At 50.5% G+C, this 17483-nt stretch overlaps 1 protein-coding gene across 4 annotated transcripts in view; it reads right to left on the reverse strand.

The window, feature by feature from the left end:
* Positions 1-17483, reverse strand: part of TENM4 (teneurin transmembrane protein 4) — a 1476030-nt gene that overhangs the window by 389084 nt on the left and 1069463 nt on the right. For 2 of the 4 annotated variants that reach the window (XM_069203935.1, XM_069203934.1), the window contains exon 5: positions 4629-4841. The exons of 1 other annotated variant lie outside the window; for it this stretch is intronic. In XM_069203935.1, coding sequence (XP_069060036.1) covers positions 4629-4841 — 213 coding nt within the window. Of the gene's footprint in view, positions 1-1890; positions 1928-4628; positions 4842-17483 lie in introns of those variants that run through there. One more of the 4 variants, XM_069203937.1, reaches the window with a different exon arrangement.

Consider the following 17483-nt stretch of genomic DNA (forward strand, 5'->3'; position numbering starts at 1 on the left):
TTTGGTGTAGGCGCAGAGAAACCCGTTAGCGGCCAGACAATTTACATAGCGCTTGCTCGCGCAGCTTTGGCGTCTCCTGGCGCTGTAAAATAACAGGGGTCGCTACCGCTGCCCCTAATCATGAGAATGGCTCCGGAGACAAATAAAGTCGCAGGGGCTTGTTACATTCTGCCTGCTGCAACCTCAGCGGGTCCCGGGGCTGACACATTCTACACATGGCTGGCCGAGCCGGGGGGGGGAGGGGCCAAGAAGTAATCCCATCACAGAGAAGAAACAAAAGAACAGAGTTAAAGGAAGGGAAGCCGTAAAACCATGAAAAGAAAACAGCAGAAATCTGCCCCCCCCCCATGCCTGGAAGCGAACCGCGCGCACAATGCATGGAAACCTGCCAGAGGGAACCCCTGAGCCACACTGGCTCCGTTCAGCGCCTCTCCATCACACTACCTTTCACAAACCCATCACAAGAGACGAGCGCACAAGCGGTGCCCTGAATACATGCCCCTAAATTACCAGCCTTGGACCCTGCGAGGACAGGACTCTGGCTCATTTTGAAACGTTCATTTAAGTGCACTGGAGTCATTCATAATATTTTTCATTTTTTGGTTTAGAATTTCCGGTGCAAAACGCTATAGTAAATTTTCCCATCTTTCCGACCCAAAATGTGCCTCTTTAAACAGTGTGGATGCGCATCACAATTTAGATGAATAATGCCCCAAAATCACGAGAAACAGTAACATTTTGGGCTGAAATTACAAGTTGTTTCGGTGTGTTCAAAGGAGCACACGCGTTCCTAAAACAGGGAGGGTTTAAATTAACGCTGCTTAATATAAATAATACGAAAGACCTTTACAAAACAAAATATATAAAAAGCTGTTAAATTCGTTCATAAACTCGTATTAACATCACTAGTAACATACGGAAGAACAAAATAGACCATGCGAGCGGACCTGCGAATACACACATCCTTTGTAAAGAACACAACCCAGACTCATTTGCATGTACTCAGAGGTTCGGTTTAGTTCACGGAGCTGCGCTGTGCGAGACCGTTCATCAATCCATTCATTCGTGCGCTTTGCAAACACTTGGCTGTACATAGGGCCGCGAAAGCTGAAAGCCTACAAGTTCTGATTTGACAGGGAGCCACACAAGTCAACTTTTGGAAACGCTCAAGGGGGCTGGGTTGTACAGGGGGTCCACTTTCTTCGTATACTCGCAAAGTTGGAGAAACATAAACATTTTGGGAGAGACAAAGGTGTGTGGATCAACGAACGCCGTTTTTGTTATCTCGTCCAGAGTTCAGAGTCTTACATTTATAGAGAACAAGCAACACCTCGAATAGCAAACATTGGTCAGCTTGAGAGCATCATTTCAGGCACAAAAAATAGAAGAAGCCGGCAGTGCAGAGAGGAAGGCATCCATCCGACAGCTTACGGAGGCACAGCAGCGAGTGGCAAATGCCGTTCAGATGCAGAACACCGAGGCACGTAGTGCACAAAGGCTGCGGAGCAGACACACACACACCTGATCTACCCCGGCAGAGCAGAGGTAGGTCAGGCAAGCACGCACTCTGGAAGACCAGAGACACAGGCACAAACCCTCAGCACCTTACACAGCGATGGAGCAGGCAGGCACAAACCCCCAGCAGTGAAGAAGGGTAGAACAGGCCGGAGCACGCTCCCAGCAGTGCACAGAGATAGGGCAGGCAGGCGCAGCAGTGCACAGAGATAGAGCAGGCAGGCGCGGCAGTGCACAGTGTTCAAGCGGACAGGCGCACACCCCGAGCATTGCACAGTGTTGCAGCAGGCAGACACTTCTCAGCTTCGCACAGGGGTAGAGCGGGAGACCGCACACCCCTAGAAGTTCCCAGAGGTAGAGCAGGCAGACACTCACCCCAGCAGCTCATCGAAGTAGTGCACCCCAGCAGGACACAGAGGCAAATGTATTTACAAAGCGCTTACTAGACCAGGCAGTAGCACCCCCCCTCCCCCCAGCAGTTCACAGAGGGAAAGCAGCCAGACACACATGCATGCTCCCCAGCTGTGCACGGAGATGCAGCACGTAGGCACACCCCCAGCAGTGCACGGAGGTACACACCCCACCTGTAGTGCACAGAAGCAGTACATACTGTAGCCCACGGAGGTACACACCCCCAGCAGTGCATAGAACAAATGCACACAAGACAGGCACACACAGCAGCAGTACACAGAAGTAGAGGAGTCACACCCCCAGTAGTGCACGGAGGTACACAGAGGCAGGGCAGGCAGGCACACCCCCCAGCAGTGCGCAGAAGACAAGTGCACAGCAGACAGGCACACACACCCAGCAGTGCACAGAAGTAGTGCATGCAGCCACCCCATAGCGCAGAGGTGCAGCAAGCAGATACACACCCCCCAGCAGTGCACAGAGGTGCAGCAAGCAGGCATAGAGACACCCCAGCAGCACACAGAGGTAGAGCAGCACCCCCCCCCCCAGCAGTGCCCTGATGTAGTGCATGCAGCCGCCCAGCACTGCACAGAGGTGCAGCAAGCAGGCACACGCAGGGCGGCTGCATGCACTACATCAGGGCACTGCTGGGGGGGGGGGGCTGCTCTACCTCTGTGTGCTGCTGGGGTGTCTCTATGCCTGCTTGCTGCACCTCTGTGCACTGCTGGGGGGGGGTGTATCTGCTTGCTGCACCCCAGAGGCTCACAGAGGTAGAGCAGGCACACACCCCAAGCAGTGCACAGAAGTAGTGCATGCAGCCGCTCAGCAGTGCAGAGGTGCAGCAAGCAGGCACCCCCCCCAGCAGTGCACAAACGTGCAGTACACAGTCACCCTCTCGCACCCCAGCAGTGCACAGAAGTAGTGCATGCAGCCGCTCAGCAGTGCACAGAGGTGCAGCAAGCAGACACCCCCCCCAGCAGTGCACAAACGTGCAGTACACAGTCACCCTCTCGCACCCCAGCAGTGCACAGAAGTAGTGCATGCAGCCGCTCAGCAGTGCACAGAGGTGCAGCAAGCAGACACCCCCCCCCAGCAGTGCACAAACGTGCAGTACACAGTCACCCTCTCGCACCCCAGCAGTGCACAGAAGTAGTGCATGCAGCCGCTCAGCAGTGCACAGAGGTGCAGCAAGCAGACACCCCCCCCAGCAGTGCACAAACGTGCAGTACACAGTCACCCTCTCGCACCCCAGCAGTGCACAGAAGTAGTGCATGCAGCCGCTCAGCAGTGCACAGAGGTGCAGCAAGCAGACACCCCCCCCAGCAGTGCACAAACGTGCAGTACACAGTCACCCTCTCGCACCCCAGCAGTGCACAGAAGTAGTGCATGCAGCCGCTCAGCAGTGCACAGAGGTGCAGCAAGCAGACACCCCCCCCAGCAGTGCACAAACGTGCAGTACACAGTCACCCTCTCGCACCCCAGCAGTGCACAGAAGTAGTGCATGCAGCCGCTCAGCAGTGCACAGAGGTGCAGCAAGCAGGCACCCCCCCCCAGCAGTGCACAAACGTGCAGTACACAGTCACCCTCTCGCACCCCAGCAGTGCACAGAAGTAGTGCATGCAGCCGCTCAGCAGTGCACAGAGGTGCAGCAAGCAGACACCCCCCCCCAGCAGTGCACAAACGTGCAGTACACAGTCACCCTCTCGCACCCCAGCAGTTCACAGAAGTAGTGCATGCAGCCGCTCAGCAGAGCACAGAGGTGCAGCAAGCAGACACCCCCCCCAGCAGTGCACAAACGTGCAGTACACAGTCACCCTCTCGCACCCCAGCAGTGCACAGAAGTAATGCATGGAGCCGCTCAGCAGTGCACAGAGGTGCAGCAAGCAGGCATCCCCCCCCCAGCAGTGCACAAACGTGCAGTACAGTCACCCTCTCGCACCCCAGCAGTGCACAGAAGTAGTGCATGCAGCCGCTCAGCAGTGCACAGAGGTGCAGGAAGCAGGCACCCCCAGCAGTGCACAAACGTGCAGTACACAGTCACCCTCTCGCACCCCAGCAGTGCACAGAAGTAGTGCATGCAGCCGCTCAGCAGTGCACAGAGGTGCAGCAAGCAGACACCCCCCCCAGCAGTGCACAAACGTGCAGTACACAGTCACCCTCTCGCACCCCAGCAGTGCACAGAAGTAGTGCATGCAGCCGCTCAGCAGTGCACAGAGGTGCAGGAAGCAGGCACCCCCAGCAGTGCACAAACGTGCAGTACACAGTCACCCTCTCGCACCCCAGCAGTGCACAGAAGTAGTGCATGCAGCCGCTCAGCAGAGCACAGAGGTGCAGCAAGCAGACACCCCCCCCAGCAGTGCACAAACGTGCAGTACACAGTCACCCTCTCGCACCCCAGCAGTGCACAGAAGTAGTGCATGCAGCCGCTCAGCAGAGCACAGAGGTGCAGCAAGCAGACACCCCCCCCAGCAGTGCACAAACGTGCAGTACACAGTCACCCTCTCGCACCCCAGCAGTGCACAGAAGTAGTGCATGCAGCCGCTCAGCAGTGCACAGAGGTGCAGCAAGCAGGCACCCCCCCCCCCAGCAGTGCACAAACGTGCAGTACACAGTCACCCTCTCGCACCCCAGCAGTGCACAGAAGTAGTGCATGCAGCCCCCCAGCAGCGCCGAGAAGAGGCACGCATGCAACGGGCAGCACTCACCGCCGGCTTGCGCGCTGGGCTCTCCGGAGCCGCCTCGGGGCACGAAGGGTTCGCGGCCCTGCTCTCCCTCGGAGTCGGAGCCCCCGGCCGCGCCGTTGCCTAGCAGCGCCCTCGGGCCGCCATTGGCTCCCGCCGGGGCCGAGGGCGGGGAGGGGGTCCGCCCGGCCAGGGTGGAGGAGGCGGAGGATGCGGAGGAGCCGGGCAGGGGAGGACCTGAGGGAAGAACACAAAACACAGGACACCAGACGTAAACCATGTGCAGGGGGAGGAGCACGAGGGGGCAGGGAGGCCGGGCCAGCCAGTCAGAGGAGGGATGGAAACAATGGTGCACTGCACGTGTGTACGCACCGGCCCTGAGCACGTGCACGCCCCCAGGGGCCGGAGGCTGCAGCCCATGCGGAGAGCCTCCGTGCATCAGCGACCCCTCACACCGGAGCCAGGGAGAGCATCAAAGGGCCTGGGGCACACGTGGCCCGGGGTCCATGCCCACCAACCACGCTGCCTGGACTCCCTCTGTCCCTCGGATTGTGTCACTGACTGTCCTAGCGCCTGTCTCTAGGCATAAGCACCGAGGGCCTGGATACTCCCTGTGCACTTGTAAGATTGACTGCACCTCGGCTACTCTGTGTCGCCACGTTTTGATCTACCCATCCACGTATTCATTCATCTGTTCGTTCGGTGGGTCTTTTCATCCTTTCCGTCTTTCATCCATTTACCCATCTGACTGCCAGCCCAGAACTCTCGACTGTCCGTCTACCTGCCACGTGCGAATTAGTCCACCATGATGTGAGTCCATCCGATCTATGGACCTTATTTTCTCGGAATGCATCTGTTCGTCCATTCATCCATCTATCCCTGTTTGGTTGATGTTCTATCTAAATATCTTCGGACTCATTCACTAATCCAACCCAGTCCAAAATTCCAGCCCACCCAAACAAACCCATCCATCCATCCCGATATAGTTTTATATCTTCAGGCCCAGTCCCCCACCCATCTATCCAGCCATCCATCAATCGTTGATCTTGCAGCTAAATATCTTGGGACCTAATCACCAACCCAGCGAACCCTTCACCTATTCACTTATCCACCAATTCATCCGTCAATCCACCTCACCCACCTATACCTATATCGGTCCATGCAGCTAAATCCTTCCTCCATCTATTCGTGAATTAAGCTACATCTCGGACAAGTTTAATTTTAGCCAAACAACTGTGGTAAATGTCTTCTGAAAAGTCACCTCGGTCCTGTTTGTGTAGCAGCTCACTTAGGGACACGTCGGTGCTCCCATAGTAGTGGCCGGTATGGGGCAGGGTGGTGATTAGACGTGTGCTGTGCACCATTAAATAATAGCAAACGTACAGACAGACATAGAACAGGTTCAACTGAATGACAGTACAGTTCAACAAGGATCGAAAAACATTTGCAGTACAGAGACCCCCTTGTAGCATTCGCCACCCATCTCGCGGTCTGTCCCCGCCACCCCGACCGAAGGTGAGCACGCCCAGTGTGGCTTTAGGACAGCACCAATCACGTGGACAAGGCAGCTTCACGAATCCCGGTCACCCCCTTTAATGCCGCATCTCATGGTTTTTGTAAGGATTCTGGTACCCTAGGCCTGGTACATCCTTCGCATCCTGCCCCCTCTGCGTCACAACATTCGGTGGTGCCATGAGGGACACCACCTAACAAGGGGTGCATTGGCTCTGGTGAGAAATTACAGTTTGTTAATATCAACCATACAGCGGTGCCGTGCTGAAGCAACTCTGATGTACTGTACAGACATGTATATAAAGCGCCTTCTACCTCTTAAAATGGAACCCCCGACGCTTTCTTCACCTCTCCCCCTTTTCACGTGATACTGGGATTTCCAGGAGTAGCTTGTGTGTGGTCGTTTGGTTGTGGGGTGTTAGTAGAAGTATGTTTGTTGAAAGCCTATTTTTCCTTTTGTTTATCTTGGTTAAAAAGACATTAAATCCAAATAAAGATCTTTGCAGTGTGTTATGTGTGTGGATGTGTGTTCCGAGGGACTTTGCTGTTTAGGACGAGCCTACAGTCAGGTCACAAAAGACATTGGGGCTTACCAAGAACACAGGGGTGCCTGCAGCCAGGGCCGGCTATAGGACAGTGCGACCGGTGCCGTTGCACCGGGTGCTGACCTGTATGGGGGATGCTGACCTCAGTGGGGCGCTGTGTTTAGCAATAACTTACCAAACTTGCGATTTTAAAGCACCTGCTAAAAAGTCCCTTCTGTGTCCAGGCTTCAGGAAGCAATTAAAATGCCAAGATAACTCTTGTGATGAATGTTCTTGCTAGAGAAAGAGAGCCCAGTTTTGTCCAGTGGCAGTTTTGACTCCCCATAAAGTAAGGGCTGCAAAGAACATAACTGTATTGTATGTGGATAGTCGTGAATTAGTAAAACTAGTCTTTACCAGAGCTTTAAAACAAGTGAAATGTATGTGAGAGGGGCTATGGAGAGATTGGGGTCACTTTGGCCGGGTGGTAGTGCGGGAATCTGAGGAGGAGGCCATGGGGTGGGGGGGTGAGGGGGGGGGGGGGTGCCAAAAAGATTGCTGCACCGGGGCGCCACCGGCGTTAAAGCCGGCCCTGCCCGCAGCCGACCCTTTGCTTGGCTTCGCTGGTATGCTCACTTGCCTCGATGGTGTGCCTTGCCTTCTCTGTCTTGTGTCTGTCGTTCCCTGAAACCCGCCAATTCCTGTGTTCTTCCACTGCTCACTTGTAGGGGACTACTTTTTTCCTTACTTTCTTCCATACGTTTTTCATCCATGTGCTTCTTCCTGTTGCTTTCTTGCCTACACGCTTCGCCCCCAACTCCTTGATGCTCTCTCACCCATGTGCCTTTCTCCCCTCCCGTTGAATGTGGCTAGCTCTCTCTGACTTGCTTTTCTCTGCCCCCCACTCATATTGCTGCTCCGACCTGTGCCCCATGTTGCTTCCGCTTCCTCTGCCTTGTGTGTTGCTCTCCACCTGCCGCACTGCTTTTGCATTTTTTGCACACTTGCTGCTGCCCCCACCAACTTAAAAAAAAAAAAGTTTGCACACTTTTTTCATTTTCTTCAGAGATCCAACTCAGTTTTGGGAAATAAAAAGAAAAAGGAACACCCTTGCCAATTTGTAGGTGCGCACATGCGTATTACGAGTGTCTACAAAATGATGCAGGAGGCCGTGTCACAGGGCTTCTTTTTTAGCAATGCTGCACAGTACGTTGACAAAACACAACGAACAGTTCCCAGAGGCGCGCTCTATTGGTTTTGCCAATGCTTGTTTTTTTTATTTTGGTGTGGGCTCTTCAATAGCAGGATACCCCAAAGTCTAGCTCGTACAGTTACTATCATGATCTCTCAAAAATATGGTGTGTGCAACATAGCGCCAGCGAACTATGCCACCCCTTTGTTACAGACCATATAGCGCCAAGAGGCTTCACATCCCAATACATTGAAGTATCCATTTCTTCACCGTTACAGTGTGAACAACACCACACTCGAACAGTATAGACAACCCAGCTCTACAAGCCCTATGACACTCCAATTTCACGAGTGAGGTAGCCCCTTTCAGTACCTAGGGGCATTTTTACCTCCCGCACTAGCGTCTGTATGGTAGTGTACACTTCTAGGAGCTGTTTACGACTCATCGACCCCTCTTTGCCCTCTTCCCTTCACCTGCCGGTAAGAAAGGCCAGCGGGGTGAGCGCCAGCAGCGAGGCTCAGCGCTTTAGCTGACACATTACAGGATGACAGGAGCGCTTTTCATTTATCTGATGTCGATAAATTAAATAGCGTTCATTAAGCTGATGGCAGCACTTATTTACAGCCTCACAACTGGTGACCACTTTTCTGGCTTTGGAACTGAGAGGCCTTTGTTCCGGTCCTGGCATGTCCACTTGATCACCCTGTGTGATCTTGGCCGTATTACCGCCCTCCGTGGTCATCCATTCAATACATAGGCGAAAGAATGCAGCGCTAAAACAACCGCCTAAATAGGGATACGGGCCCTTTATAATTGCTTCAAATTTTGCATGAGATCTGTAAAAAATATGGTGACTTCTAGCCGAGTTTCTAGAAAACGAGCGCCTTTCGTCTTGTGAAAACCATGGGTGTGGTCTTCGATAGTAGTACAGCAGGTGCAGTGGCACCGGGGCCCAGGGGTCTCTGAGGGGACCTGCGCACTGACATTAGGGCTGTATTCAGTTCATAACCAAGGGACTGGGGGTGAGGTGGGGGAGGGGGGGCTCGGGACTTGGGTCATTCTGCTGAACTGCATTTTGGCTCTGCCATCTTTGTTACTCCACCGGTGAGAGCCACCTTTGTTAAACCGGGCTGGAGGGGTGTGGGGATGAAGGGGGGGCTGGCGTCAGCAGGCCCCATCTTTGACTGCCGGGTTGGAGGGTCACAGCGTGGAACAGTCGGGGTGACAGAGGCTATCGGAGAATGAATGATGGGGCTTCTAACCTGGAAGAGCAAACAGCGACTGTGGGCGCCAAGCCTGCCCATAAATCAGGGCCCGACAGCGGGGGCGGCAGGTGGTGAGCCCCAGGTAATGATCAATGGCCGGGCTAATGGCAGCACTGCAAACACCTGAAGTAAAGTGTGCAGGGGGAGGGGCTGGCACCAACACCATACACAGCCATCTGTATAGCCGTGGGGTGCCCCCTGGAGATCATATGGGGTGAGGAGGCTTCCTTCTGAGACGTCAAGGGCACTTGGGGCAGCACAGTGTTAAATGTATCCACAAGCTTTATGGATACTGAAGTCTTTAAAATGTATAGGAAATGGGGAGGGGTCAGAGACATTGAAAAATATATAAATAGTCTGTAACTTATTGGCATTTCACCAATAGGTGACTCTTATAATATATAATGCAAATGCCTTAATTAAAAAAAAAAAAAACTAACAAGTTACATAATCTGTGTGAACATGCATTGTTCTGGCTGGAAAACTCAGCTCGGATGTTTGTGGGTGTTACCAGGTGGTCACTGATTGGTGCACTGTGGAATAGTGACATGCGTTTACAGTGCTTTGAGGTCCTAGCCTGTGACAGAAAGCATTGTGAATAAGTCATTGGCTTACCATGTATTTCAAATTGTCCAAGATAGGCTGCCACAGTTTAAAAATGTATTAAACACAGTAAAAGATAGGCTGCGTAAAATGTGCAAAAAGATTCAGGCCCTTATTTTGACGTTGAGAGACTGCCGAGGCTGCTGCTGCCAACAGACCACCAGTGCTGGCGGTCTGCTGACCACCATATTAGGAGACACTGGTGGACTTCCGCCCACTTATGGGGCAAAGCCCTACTCCAGAGAGGTGGTTTCATCGCCAGCACTGCCACCCCAGCAAGACTCCGCCCACCGTATTATGAGCCGTAATACGGCTTGGCCGAGTCTTGCTGGCGTGGTGGTGCTGGCAATGCAAGACGGCCAGGACCCCTCCTCGACAGAGAAGGTAAGTGATCATCTGAAAGGGGGAGGAGGGTGTTGGGTGCATGTGTGTGTGGTGTGTGCGTGTATGTGTGCGAATGGGGGTGTATGAGTGCATGTTTGTGAGCAAGTGAGTGGTGGTGTCTCTGTGCAAGTGTGCGGATGGTGGGGGTGTGTAGGTGTAAGGGCGGGTGTGTAAATGGATGTGTACAGTGGGGGGTGTTTGTGGGTGCGTGTATGTGGTGCAGGGGGGGTGTCTGTGTGTGTGAATGCGCTTATGCGGAGGGGGGAGAGGGTGGTGAATGCTTGCGTGTATGTGATTGAATGTGAATGTTTGTTTTGTATATGTGCGTGTGAATGGGGGATGGTGTCTGCATGTATGCCAGTGAGTGGGGGTGTCTGTGTGAATGTATGCGTATACTGAGGGTTGTGTATGTGAATGCATGTGTGAAGGGGTGAGGGGGTGTTTGTAAGTGTGTGGACGGATGGGGTGGTGTCTTCATGTGTATGGACATGTGGGGGTGCGTGTGCTGTCGGCAGGAATCCCCAGGGTTTTCTTGGCGGGGTCACCACCACGGAAAGCTTGGCGGTCTGCAGACTTGTAATCCGTCCGGCAGGCTGGCACCTGCCGCCGGGTTGTAGGTGTGACCGCACCGTCAGGCCAGGTGGCGTTGTGGAGGTTTGGCGCCTGCCAAACCCCACAACTTGTGATGTGGCAGAGTTTACCGCTGGATCCGCAGCGGTAAAACCGCCACGGCAGACCGCCAGCCTCGTAATGACGGCCTCAGTATTTAAGTGTGTAGAGTGCTTTTAAAAGTTCTACTTTAGCAGTATGCAATCAGAATCTGCCCAGTGCAAACCTTTATGTTCTCAAGGTTTCCATTAAAAGGACACCCTCCAGCCCTGAGATCGACTTTACAATGCCTCTTTAAAGGAATAACTCTGTGAAATGATTTGATCAATTAAAGCCTATATTAGCCCCCAAGCAGCCTTTAGATTTGACAAGACACTGGTTGCCCTCATTTACATGTCTTTTAGAGAGCAGGCATCCTGGAGAGGTCGCTTGTTTCTTTATAAGCTATCCGCAGGGCTGCTGGAATTAATCTTGGAGAGGGGGGCCACACGAAGCAGTGCAATATGCAGCTTATTTTGGGATCGAATTTTTGCATTATTTTGTCTTTTTTTTTACACTTGCTAACACTGTCTGGACATAGGTTGCACCTCATTAGTGGGAGTTTAACACTTGACTTTAGCAATAATCAAGAGAATGGTGACCAGTCAAACTTTTCAAAGAGACTTCCACTGCGCAGCAACGGGTTATTAGTGACTTTTAAACCATATGAGCTAGAAACATTTTGGAAATTAAAATCCTCAGATTGTGCAGCAGACTATGGTTTGTGTGGCAAACTGTGGCAAATTCATAAACGTGCGAAAGAAGGCCAAAGACCCACAATGGCGTGATTTCAGCAGCCCTGGCTATCTGTTTCTTCTATCGCTTCACAGTGATGGAGGACCCTTCTTCCCTTTAAATGTGGGTCTACTCAAAGTCTGCATTAGGCATGCAGCAATGGTTGTTTTGTTTTTTTTAAACAAAAAGTATTGAAACTAAGGAGCATCATTCCCAATGGATCCCATTCACTGCGACCTCTGGGTTTATGAAATTCATTGAAGGGAGATGTGTTATATTTTCAGCTCTACAACCCAGAGGTCTAATCCTGGTTTCCCTGCTTCACCAAACCGTGTGCTCCTAAGCAAGTCAGTATCAACGAATCTTTCATTTTCCACTACTGGAAGTGCTCTGACAACAAGTGACCCTGGAGCATGTACTGTGGATAATGTTCAAACCTCTTGTGGACAATGTTAAAACCTCCTGTTTTAAATCCCAGAGCTCTTTATTAAATACTTTATAGAGTGATTCATTCCCCTCACGAGTTGGCAAAGCACTCTGATTTGCATCACTTTCCTAGGCTCCAATTCCAAAGACACACCTTGATGGGTTGCGGGTTGTAGTTGGGCCGATATTGAGTGTGTTGGAAGAGATGCGTGAAGGTCTGACACGTTCTCCAGCCATGGTGCACAAGACTGGCAATTGTGCATAGGCATGAGGAGTTGCAGAGAGTTTGAAAACAGATGTGGGCCTCATTGAGTTGTATGTACCAGACAGTGGAACTCATCGTTGGGGGTGTATTGGGGAATTCACCCAGGACATCCAACAGAATGGCCAAGGACCAAAGCACCTACCGCTAATTTGATTCACAGAGCAAAGAGGTTTTAAGGCCTGGGCAAAGTGGGTAATTGCCTAGGGCCCCACCTTCCAGGGGGACCCTAGGGAAAGACAATTTTGTCACTATATAGTTTATTCTGGTATTTCCATATATCAGCTTCTCTGCTCTCTGCCTCTTTTTACTTCAAAGTCTTTCTTTCTTTTCACAGTGGCATTTTAGGGGCTTTTGTGGGACCTGGAAAAAACACATTTGAATTGTTTTTCTGTGAAACTAGTTCCTGAAAGTTTGTTTGGCATCATACGGGCTTCAATTAGTGGAAAATGGGCAATAAAATCAGGAACAGAGGACCCCAACCTATGTGTAGCCTAGGGCTCCAAAAATTCTTATTAAGGAAATACTGTCACAGAGTGGAAGCTAAATACATCCCACATAAATAATATCCTACAATTTCTTACAAGTCATGTGGATCTTCAGCCCAAGGTGGGCTAAACGTCTGGTAGCGCCTAGACTCAAGGTGCTCAGACTTGGGGCTTCTGCCTTGCTGGTTGTAGGCGTTTGCAGGTCTGAGAAACCTATGTTGGTCATGTACGGCATCTTAAAATAAGGCTGAAACATATCTAGGGCTGCTTGCATCCCAAGTCCGCGAGAGATATGGTTATCCTTATTGGGGCCGAGGCAAGGCTGATTTGCAAACGAATGTCTGTAATGACATGACATGCAAAAAAACAATGGAATGGAATGGACGAAGGGTCATAGCTGCTGACTCTGATTGATGCAAGCAGTTCCATTACGTGCTGTTTTTCAGTCTAAGCATGTCACCATAAATTGCATGGGTATGTCCAGCTGCGGGCCCTGAATTTACAAAAGTTCATGCTGGGCTGTTCTGTTTGGGGCTGGGCCAAGAATGGTTTTCATATGGTTAGTCCCAATCTATAATGGTACAGCCACTTAAAGGAAATGGAACACAACCATAGCATTGGCCAGCGGCTAAAAATGATTTTTTTTTTTTTAAACATCTTTAGGAGCACATGTAACGGGGCACAGTGCTTAATTTGTAAATAAAAATGTTCCGGTTCCCAGAGCTCCGTGAAATTTGCAGCTGCTGCAATTAAATGTGCATACACGGAATACTGAAGCAGAGTAATCCTGAAGCCATTCTGGGGCTCTTTAATCCATTTACAGCCACTCCTTGCCCCTTCAGCTCACTCTTGCAGCTTTCTGCTTTCTCCATTTGTGACGTTTTTTCATTTTTTTATTCCTCTGTCTTTCACATATGTGTATTTTGTTCACAGTAAATGCTTGAGGCAGAAAAATAAGTACCGTCCCTCAATGATAAGTTCTGGTGCACTGCACCGGAAACCACTTGCTCAAATTAACCACTGGCGTTGCATTAACACCTGAGCCAATAGGTGCTTGGACACAAAGTAAGTGGAAATTCTGCATTAATCAGGTCAAATATTCTTAATTTGTAAACTCTCAGATCAGTGTTTTAAGATTAAGTTCACTGCAACTACAAGATTAGGGTAAGGGTCTGGGGACCCAGTATATAGGGTCTAGCCTGGTCTCATGGTTCAAGGACTCCAGTTCAGGAGCCTGTGTTTGCATTCATGGTCACAGGTTCAAACCCCTGTACCTCCACTCAGCCTTCATCCTTCCAAAGTGCGTAAAATGTGTACAGTTAAGTTGGGTAACAATAAATATCTTATGTCAGTGCCAATATGCCCAAAGTAGTGAATGTGGACTTCACAAATACACATTATTTTATAGTTTAGGATACTTTTGAGGGTTTCTGTTTTCCCCTATCATACCTAGAAGTCCAATAATGGGGCAGAGTGGAGGGGCCAGTGGGGTGCTCGCTTCTTGGATACTCATATCTTAAGCAAGTTCTGTGATGAGAGATTCTGAAAGGCTGATGTCCCCAGAATGGGGGCTGCCCTACAAAGGAGACAGAGAGGAGGATGGTGTAGCTCGTGACAGAATTTCTTGGTGCAGGTGACGCAGTCCCAGGACGATGTGGAGGTTGTTACTTTGTGCTGGTACTACACATGCTAGTGGTGTGGTAAGAAGGTGGATGGAGGTAAGGTGATGGCGTGGTATACTCCGTATTTGGGAGATGTTCTTCAGGGAAGAGATAGTTTGGACGGTGGTACGGTGGTGGAGTACTATACTCGGGTATCAAGGAGGTCCAGCGCCAGGAGGCCCGCTGGGTAGCCATGTGCTATATAAATTCTGGAGAATAGAATTTGGAAAGAGTTCTGGAGAGTGATAAATGTTTCATCCGTGTGGGCAGGATAGCTGGGAGCTGGTTTTGTGGCATGCTTGGAAAGGCCACAGAAGGAGTCTCAAGGGTGGTGAGATATTTCTCTGTGTGTGGACGACCTCGATCCCCAAGTAGACCGTGTAGCCGAGAGGTTGCGAGGAGGAATTGGTAGATGCAGGATCGGCCATGTAGAGTTTCTGGTCATCTGGTCAGTGGAGAAAGGCCACAAGTTCTCTAAGGGATGTTTAAGGAGAATGTGGGGGGCTGTAAGGCCAGGAGGGCGGTACTTTGGGGGAATGATGGGATGAGCCATGTCTGTGTACTAGTTTGACTTTAGAGTGGTTTTGTAAAGATTTAAGACCAGTTTACTTATGGCTCTGGCTTCCAACCCGTGGCATTAGCACAGACCCTTGCACAGGACAGCGGTGTCTGTGATCGGCCTGGCAGTTCGGCCCACTGAGGACGGTGGTGACTGAGTGAGAGAAGCAGGAATAAAGAGAAAGTGGGAAAGAAAGCAAGCAAAAAAGGTGTGAAGGGGGAGAGAAGGGGCGCGAGATGGCGGGAAAAAAGAAATGATGAAAAGGAAGGAGAAAGTACGCATGTCACATGAAAGAATGAAAAATGGGATGCAACGGGAGACAGAATGAAAGAAAATATATGAGAAAAACGGGGAATACGAGAGAAACAAAGGGAGTAAAGAAAAGATGGAGCGAGATACAAAAAAAGAAAGCAGAATGAAAGATCAAAAGGAGGTGGGTGCATGGAAAGTATACAGAAAAATGGTGAATAACAGATACAGTGGAAAGGTAGAAGGTCAGTGAAAGGGAATGAAATGGATAACAGAGAACGAGGAAGGAGGCTTCGCCTGTCTGAGAGAGAGGGATAGAGTATAAGAAAAGGGAAGGCGGAGGGTGATGGTGAAATTGGAAAAAAGGAATGGGGATGACAGAGAGGCAATGAAGGAGAGAAAAAGAGGGAGGGACGAATAGAAGGCATGGAAGCAAAATGGGCGGGGGGCAAAGAAGTAGACAAAAAAACAGGCGAGAAAGAGAGCGAGATATGAATATACAAAGAGGGGAGAGGGATGAAAGGAGGGAGACCGTGAGAAGAAGGGAGAGGGAGATGGTAGGAGGAAGGAGACAGGGAAAAGAGAGGTGGAGGGAGGGAGATACAGAAGATTGGCGTGAGGGGGGGCACACGGAGAGGCGAAGGATGGGAGAGAGAGAGAGACGCAGAGAGAGACCACCATCCCTCAGGAGGCCTCTGTAAATTGCCTCAGACGGACAGCATAATGCACCTCCGAGGATTACTTCTGTCTGGCACAAGCTGTCACTGACTGGGAATAAGGAGTTTGTTATTTAAATTTATGAGCGCCCTCAAACAAAAGGTGGCCACAATATTGTGAGTGCCACGGAAGTGCACGTCGAGCACCAGGCCGTGATTTAAGTCGCAGACTCTGCAAAGAATGTCTGCCATTTATATTTCCTGAAGTGTCACCGAAGCTTTTGATTTAAAAAAAAAAAAATGTTTTAATGTACAGCTGCGGAGTCGTAAAACTGAGGGGCCGAGGACCAGAAATCAATTACCAGCCTGACAAACACTCCCCTGCGATCACAGAAACCCCAACTGGCTGACCCCATCATTTGAACCCCTGTGAGGACCTGGAGGGGGGGGGGGGGGGGCAGAAAATGGCGGTCCAAGGAGGAGGCAAGTGGGGTGTATTTCACATTTATCACCAGCCAGAAACGTTTCTGTCCTCCCATGCAGCAATCAAATGATTCGTCACATCTGCCCTCCTCCGGTCGGCCAGTTACAACTGTTTTTTTTATCGGGATCCAGTTGAAGGTTTGAATTTATGGAAAGTGAACTATATGTATTCAGTGACAAACCAGTCGATAAGGAAAGCAGGCAATGCTATAGCCTGTACTGACTGCTTGTAACACAGGAGTGCAAAGCTACTGGATTTGCCAGTGTTTATTTTTGCGATAGTTTAAGACAAAAAACACTGAACGATGCCCTCTTGCGAGTATGCTGTGTACATGCACAGTGGTCATCTTGGAATGGTTTTACAACAAAACCCTTTGAAAGATGGCTGCTGTACGTGCGCACACGCAGACATCTTTTGTAGTTGCACTTTATTATCAAACCACTGTTCCAAGATGGCGACGACCATTTCAAATGGTCAATTAACAATAAAGTATATGAGGGAAGCCACACACTTAAATCGAAGTGAGCAGCCGCGCAGAAGAGCCGCTACCGAAGCCTTGAGAAAAATACAATAAAAATAAAAGCCAGGAGTGTGGGAAGCAGGGAGAGGAGGTGCATGACAGCAGGAAGGGATGAGGGTTCATGATGAGGCAGGGGAGCAGCAAAAAGCACAGAGATGCAGGAAAGCAGGTAATCTCTTATGCACAGGAATGCAGGGAGTCATACTTAGGCAGAATTACAGGGAAACAGCTAAAAGAATGAGATGAGAAAGCCAATAGGCTCGGAGCTGATCTGGGATGTGATTGACAATGGCTGGAAGAGGAAGAACACAAAAATCAGTGGTTTCAAGTGGACTGATCCAAAGCCCATTTTAAGTATATGTTGAATTATTAGACACAATAAGTCAATGTCGGGTAGCTAAAGGTGTCTGTAAGCAAGACCTAAACTGCAATTGCAACCTGCAGACCACTAGACACCAATAATCACACCAAAGATACAACTGAAATCACTTAGCTTTTTTTCTTTAGCAATTCCGCAGATTGGCACAAAATCATATCTGAGCAAGTGGGTTCAGGAGACGCCTTATGTAGTGGCCAACTGAAGTCTCAACCAGGGCTCAGCAAACTGAAGAATCCCAGCTTGCTCAAGTTTCCAAAACCACAGCTTCTGATAACTCTGTGGCGTGCACTTGAGAAGAGCTTGAGAGCAAGTATTTCAATATCCAAAACACC

Source organism: Pleurodeles waltl, chromosome 8 (assembly GCF_031143425.1).
Source record: "Pleurodeles waltl isolate 20211129_DDA chromosome 8, aPleWal1.hap1.20221129, whole genome shotgun sequence".
NCBI classification, from domain to species: domain Eukaryota; kingdom Metazoa; phylum Chordata; class Amphibia; order Caudata; family Salamandridae; genus Pleurodeles; species Pleurodeles waltl.